General features: G+C 41.3%; 1 protein-coding gene across 3 annotated transcripts in view; it reads left to right on the top strand.

Annotated features, from left to right (window-relative positions):
- The window catches only part of Mapre2 (microtubule associated protein RP/EB family member 2), a 143,255-nt gene that overhangs the window by 19,198 nt on the left and 116,663 nt on the right, over positions 1–7,394 (top strand). For all 3 annotated transcript variants that reach the window (XM_055625440.1, XM_055625438.1, XM_055625439.1), the window contains exon 2: positions 5,886–5,947. Coding sequence is in view for 1 of the 3 variants with exons in the window: in XM_055625438.1 (XP_055481413.1) it covers positions 5,886–5,947 (62 nt within the window). In the remaining 2 variants the exon portion in view is untranslated. The remainder of the gene's footprint in view (positions 1–5,885; positions 5,948–7,394) is intronic.

Below are 7,394 nucleotides of genomic sequence, written 5' to 3'. Positions count from 1 at the left end.
AAGAAAGAAAGAAAGGAAGAAAGGAAGAAAGGAAGAAAGGAAGAAAGAAAGGAAGAAAGGAAGAAAGGAAGAAAGAAAGGAAGAAAGGAAGAAAGAAAGGAAGAAAGAAAGAAAAACAGTGAGGGCCTAGGGTGGAGGTTCAATAGTTACTCCATGTCCTTGCAGAGGACCCATGCCCAGTTTCCAGCACCCATTTGGTGGCTCACAACAGCCATAACTCCAGCTCCAGATGATGCAACACTTGCTTCTGACCTCTGCAGGCACAGCTGTGCACACAGTATGCATATATACATGCAGACAAAGCACTCATCCACATAAAGCATGAAAAAATGCAAAAAAAATATGATGGAAGCTCCTTAAAAACTTCCAGAGGGGCCGGTGAGACCCTCGATTGTTTGCTGGACAAGCATGGGGGCCTGGGTTCAAGCCCCAGAAACTAAGTAAGAAACCCAAGAACAGTGGTGTGCAAGCTTTTAATCCCAGTATTGGGAGGCACAGACAAGAGAATTCCCGGGCCTCACTGGTAGACTGGCTTAGCCTACTCAGCAAATTCCAGGCTACAGGGAGACCCCATGTCAAAGAAATAAGAGGGAGGGTCCTGAGGCATGACAACACCTCAGGCTGACCTCTAGGTTCCACAAACATGTGATCACATATACAGCACCTACATGTGTGTGTACCCACACATGCAAATATTTTCACACTGGGCATTTTGGTTAGACTTCCTCCTTTGAGCGCCTTCTCCCTGACAGTGAGATTGGAGCTTCACCTTCTGCTACGCCCTTGAACTTCCCAGTCAGATGGAGTTCGCTAGGCATCTCCCAGTCAAGGAACTGAGTCATTGATACAATTCCCAAATGTGGATTCCTCTGCAAGGGAAAGTTCACAAGAGAGGCACCCAGAGCAGTCCTGGACTCTTCACGTGAGCTGGGACAGGAAAACTTGTGTCCAGAGGCCATGCCAACATTTCCACAGCTCCACTCAATCACCAACACGTTTCACACACTCTGTTGAAAGTATTGAGGGGGAAAAAAAGATGACAGTTTTTGAAAAAACACAAAGCACAATGAAAAGGTCATCTATGTTTTAAGGGAGATCATGGCTGCCCCCATATCAGTGTCCTAATAGCTCTGTTCTCCTGTCAAAGCCTTGCTGTGTTACCCTTGTAACACTTTGAATATGCTGCTTCCTTAGTGGACTAGAGAATAACAGACTAAAAGATGAAACACAGGGAAAACATGTCTTGAGATTCCACTGTGTCCCAAACACTGTTTGTATCGTAAGCTCTGATATAAAACAAGAAACCAAAACTCTGGAGGCAACTTCCCTGCTTTGCTACATTTTGGTAGCAGTCACTCGGAGAGGGAAAGGCTATTCTCTACTTAGTGTGTTTCCAATGACATAGGATTAAAAATGGACAAAGGGTCGGCTTCAGCGGAGCAATTATAAAGAGCATTTTGTAAGGTTACAGTGAAGGCAGCATTTCTTATGGATGTAACTTGCCTTGTCCTTTTGAAATAATTTATTTTCACAGTACCACTCTTTTAAAAAAAATTTAAAATAGAAAGGGCAATCTTAAAAATTATTTTTGTTCTGGTCTACATGGGAAACAACAGATGGATAAGTGAGGATTCCAAGATGAGACAGTTATGCTTGAAGGACAAGAAGCAAAAATTGTAGCTATCATCTGGGATTGTCTTTTCAGTGTATGGAAACCAAATCATGTAATCCCTGAGAAGCTTATGCCACCATTACCACCCTCAGAGTGTACCACCCAAATCCCTTTATCATAGAGCAATTTTTTTTAAAGTCCTTAAATATACAGCATGGATCATTTGGTAATTTGTCTTTCTTAAGGAGAATGACTCATACCAGACTTAACATCCAAGACCCAGCGTAACCTGACCTCCTCTGCCAGCACACATACCCTCCTCCATTGGTTTTTGGTTTCTCTGGTGCGTGCTGAGCCCTGTGTTTCCCGGCAGTGAGGCCCTGGGAGGCTCTAGGCTGCCCCTGGAGAGGCCACAATCCCTGCTTAAGACCGCTAATTGATGTGGTGCTTGCTGGAAGTTGGTATCAAGCGAGATCAGTCTCAGGATTAATAGCATGTGCCTCTCTGTCAATGTTTATGCGATGCCCTGTTCCTAGAGAGCTCTGGACCTCCCACCGGATAGAATCTGATCTGCAGCTGGAGCTGCTCAGTATCTCAGAGTGCAGTAGGAAGTGTGGGATTCTGGACACAACTCATTCTGAAGACCTGAGAGGAAGCCCAGGCTCAGGGCCCAGCTATGCCACCTTCTTGAAAAGGCTGGGAGCAGCCAGGGAGGCCTGATGCTGTCTCTGAGAACAGAATTGTTTGAGCTTGTGTAGATCAGAAGCTATATGGCCCTAGCTGCAAAGCAATGAAAGAATGATAAATTATCTGATGGCATGCATGACTGGAAATACTTTTACACCCATGTTTCCATTCTGATCAATTTCTTCTGTTCCTGTGCTTTTATGGCCAAGCATAAAGACAGTGGTCAGTTGGGCTCAGGGGTGGAGAAGTCTTCCTAGGTGAAACAGATACTTTTCTGGCATACTTTGGACATGAGATGCTGGAATTCTGAGTGCGATGAAAACAAAACAAAAGGGGGGGATGGGAAATTTCTAGAGGGTAGACTTCTATAAAAACAGAAAATGTACTTTGTTCAATCCTGTCATGATTTGTATCCTAACAAATGTATTCGGTTTTGTCTGTTTGTTTGTTTGTTTGTTTGTATGTTTGTTTCAATTTAAAAATGTCATAGAGAACAGAACTGGCTTCTTGCTGCTTGTTTCTGAAGAAGAGTTACCCAGTGCTTAAAATAACAGAAGACTGCAAGTCTGTGTGATATGATAAAATGAGGAGTGTATTGTAGTCCAGTTTAGAAAGAGACAACATGCCTTGTCCACAGAATCCAGCAAACAATAAAATTCTATTCTTATGTGGATAGCTGTGGAATTCAGAGGAATTCCTGCTCTGTGTGTACTTCAGGGAATATAGATTCCTTAAAGTGCATGAAGTATCAAACCAGTGTTTAGAACTCACTTTAGGTTTTTACTGTACACATTTGTGTCAATGCTTTGAATTTTGATGAGGAGTTGGGCAGGCAGGGGGCTAGAAAGATGGCTCAGAGGTTAAGAGCACTTGTTGCTCTTGCAGAGGACCTAAGGTCAGGTTCCCAGAATCCTCACAGTGGCTCGCTGCTCTCTGCTCTAGTTTTAGGAGCTCTGAGACCCTTTCCTGACCTTCATGGGAACAAGACACTCATAAATTGCACAGACATATATGCACAGGCAAAACACTCATACGCATAATAAAAAAAACTTGGAGAAGTAAATGTAGGAGGAAAATGGGAATACATTAGGAAAAACTTGAAAATATTTCATCAAGAAAATTCTTGGAAGCTTTATCCACATTGCTTTTGTCAAATTGCTCAGTCTCACTAACAGCATCCAAACAGTCTAGTTTGACTACTTGCCCTCATTTTGTATTGTTGCCAGCTTTCATTTCAGCCAGCCTAATTACCCCATCCTAATGTCTTATCAGTTAACCTGCAACTACTTGGTACCTGGTGGCATGGCGCATCATCTCTTGTGCTCATTTCTCTCTCTGCCCTCCTTCTGTTAAATGTTTGTTCATATCCTTTGCCCATTTCCAGTTGATTTTTTCTTGCTGTTGAGTTTTGCTATCCCATGTAGTAGTTCTTTCTCAGACAGAGACAAAATATTATACTTCAGAACTTGCATTTATGTCTGCTTCACGTGGGCAAAAGTTGATGATGATGATGAGCAACTTATGCATTTTCTTTTAACAAACAATTTTGATGTCAAGACTAAGAATATTTGCTAGTCTCTGGATCCCAAAGATTTTCTTTTTCTTTGCCTACGCCTTTTTCCCCACCAGTTTCTAAGATGTATCAAAGGACTGGTTTTTAAGAGTCAAGGTATGAGGAAAGAGAGAGTGGATGGTAAGGTCTGTGAAGGACAGCCCCTGCTAGGGCCATATCTGACTGATAGCCCTGAGCCTCAGTTGTATTTATAAGATGGTTTTATCTAATAAAATTAAATTATGTAAAATCTGTGAGCTGTCTAGCACATCAAGGGTTCCACAGAGGATCTCACGGTTCTTCAAGCTATGTTACCAAACAAGAGGTTGGATACCAAGCTCAGAGGCAAGAGCACAAGTTTATCTACAAACCAGATAATTAGCCCTTAGAAGATTCTGTCTCACCCATACAGATGACCTTTCTCTGTTTACTCAAAACAGCTAGTCACTAATTTCACAGCAGCTGTGACAGAGCTTGAAGAACCGTGAGATCCTCTATGGAACTATTTTAATAAGAAGAGGCAAATGAAAATTTTACTGGGATTCAGTTAAGATTTCTAAAAATTTAGAAGACTTTAGAATGGAAGTCAAAGTTGATGACAACTGGGTTGTTTTTTTTTTTTAAGATTTTTTTATTTATTGTATGAGTGTTCTTTCTGTATATACACCTGCACACCAGAAGAGAGCACCAGATCTCATAGATGGTTGTGAGCCACCATGTGATTGCTGGGAATTGAACTCAGGACCTCTGGAAGAGCAGACAGTGCTCTTAACCACTGAGCCATCTCTCCAGCCCTGAGAATTGGGTTTTTTTTTTTTATCTGAGTTTTAGGTTATTAAACTAGTATTAATTTATAGAGATATATGAAATACCTCCCACAAAAGTAAATTTTGTTATAAACCATATAAGGATATTCACTCTACCTGTTCTATGTAAAATTATATATATATGTATATTTTTTTTTTCTATAGTGAGTTTATCTAAATTCAATTCTTAAAACCCAGCTTAGTCTACAGAGTGAGTTTCAGGACAACCAGAGTAAACAAAGCAAAAACAAAAATTCAGCAACTGTCACCTGCACTTTTATTCATTTATCATTTTACTCTTTTCTTTTTTCACTACTTGTATATAAAACTATAAAATTACTCCCTAATCCCCCTTTGGAAATCAACAATAGTACCTTTAGAACTTTGTCCAGGATGAATTTAATCATGTTAGATTTGCTGCAGATATGTTATTCTTGTGTGTGGTTGGTTCTAGATACGAATCAATAGCATTTCTGAGTTGGTCACAGACAGAAAACATGACAGATGAATGTTCAGCGTGAAAATCCAGGTGGGAGGGGCCATCTCCCACTTGCTGCCGGAGATGATAAGAGTGTGCTCACAGACACGGCAGGTCACTTTTAGCAATATCTGGTAAGACCATCAGCAACCTCCTCAAGAGCCTCAGATGTCCCCAGGGTGGGCCTCAGAGCCAGGACTTTCCAGACCTCTCAGCTCCAGAGTTGGATCTATTCCTCACTGACTGTATGGTTCAGCCCTAGTGTTTTGGAGGGCATGGTGGACTCAAAGAAAGCAAATAAGTTTCTGTTGGTTGTGTGTATCTTTTCAGGTTTGACTAGGTGTTGCTCATAACGCTTACACTGTTCAAATTAGCCAGAGAAATTTTCAGCTAAACTAAGCCCACACTGATACTAGATTTTAAAAAATTTAATACATTTTTTTAAAACTGCAAATTAGCCCGAGTTTGAGTAAGTCTGAACTCTAACTGATCTTGTCACGTGAGGTCCCAGTGGACACCCTGATTCTGGGTTACTTGACAGCACAGGACTTTATCACAGAGCACCATGTTAGGTAGATTTCAAGATAAAAATAATTCTTTTGTAGATCTGCTGTTATACTAAAATTTCAATTTTTCAAAGTAAAATCAGTTGGTTTTGGATATGTGAGGAGTATTTTTTTAATTCTTTTTCCACTGCTCTGCAATGTTTTTATGACATTTTTTTCCTTCTTTTTTTTTTTCCTCTTCCAGAGTCCCATTTCCCAGAGGAACCATTCATCTCAACAGCCAGGGAGAGAGCCTGGATGTTCAAAGTAAGGTGTTACTATGATCTGTCCTGTAGATTGCTTTTTTGTGAATTAAATTGAAGCAATTGGTGCTACTGCCTAAATGACCAACTTGTTTTAGAAATGCCACCACATGGCTAAAGCCAGTGTTTGCATAAATGTGCTTCTCAGAGGCACCGGTCTTCAAAAGACACCCTTCTTCCCAAGTGAATGGCTGCTAACAGACTCCTCTGAAATGTGCTCAAGCCAATTAATGTTCAGTTGGGGAGATCTTATTAGTGGTCACTGAAGAAAGAAATATCAAGACACGGTCAAAATAATCCTGTGGTGTTTCTAGTTATTTTTAAACCAAGTTTTATTTATTCTTGTTACGAATATAAGGTGAAACTTGGGGAGGAAGGAGGAAAGCAGGGGAAGGAAAGGTGGTACATGTTGGGTAGAGAGGAAGGGAGGGAAGGGAGAAAGGAGGAAGAGGGCAAAAGAGAAAGGGAGAGGGAGATGGGAATGATCGTGGAATGAATGCACATACCATGACAATGGCAAAGCCTGGGCAAGCCCCTTTTTGTTTTCAGTTTCTGGTTTGTTTGAGACAGGATCATTTTGACCTTCAGCTGTTTCCCACTGGTACCCTAAATCTCTGCCTGAGCATGCCTTCAGAGTTCACCTCCAGGGGCTCCCTAAAGCAAAGGAACAATTAACTAAAATTCCACCAGATGGCAATATTTGGAAAGCCATTCGGAGAGATTTCAAAGCTATGTGCTGTAATTGTTCATGTGGGGAGTGGTCTCAGAGAGCATCAGGTCCTGGATTTCATCAGAAGTGGTCTCTTTTCCTCCATGATATTCAAAAAAATGTATAGAAAGATGTGAGATGGTTGTATGTATTGTTTTCTTCTTTTGTCTTAACTTCTGGAATGCTAAAATTAGAAACCTCGTCTTAAAATGGTTCTCTAAAAGGTATTGGCATGTGCTAAAGGCTCAAATCTGGGGGTAATTCTTCAGACCCTGACACACATTCAGATCTTAAATCTGTGGTACGCTCACTTTCACCACTCACTGTGAGAAATGCTAAGGGTGATTGATATTGTTAAGAGAAAAGAATCTTGAATCTCCTCTCCTGTAGTTAGTTGCTTTGAAAGCGAGAGAACTTTACATGTACAGAATTGTCATTCATGTTGGCTCGGGATGGTTGTTGTTATCAGGGGTAAGGAGCAAAGCCTTCTTTTTCACTCTAGTCATGTAGACCTCTGGACCCTGAGTGTTATCTTGGGACCCAGCGCAAGCTTTAGAGCAGGAGAGGGTCAAAGGGTAGAACAGCAGCTAAGATCAATTAAACGAGGAAGGACCAAGAAGAGAAGCCTCCTGAACTTCCCCTGGACCAGTAGGAAGCCATCCCTGGAAAGGTAGGGAGTCCTGTGGAAATGAATCTTGTGTTATGGGCACCTCTGGTGGAAGCGTGTTGGCCTGGTCTGTCT

The sequence above is a fragment of the Psammomys obesus genome, unplaced genomic scaffold (assembly GCF_907164565.1).
Source record: "Psammomys obesus unplaced genomic scaffold, mPsaObe1.curated_primary_1811, whole genome shotgun sequence".
Classification (NCBI taxonomy): Eukaryota; Metazoa; Chordata; class Mammalia; order Rodentia; family Muridae; genus Psammomys; species Psammomys obesus.
Note: the sequence above shows the minus strand (reverse complement) of the source record. Positions and strands in the feature narration are given on the sequence as shown.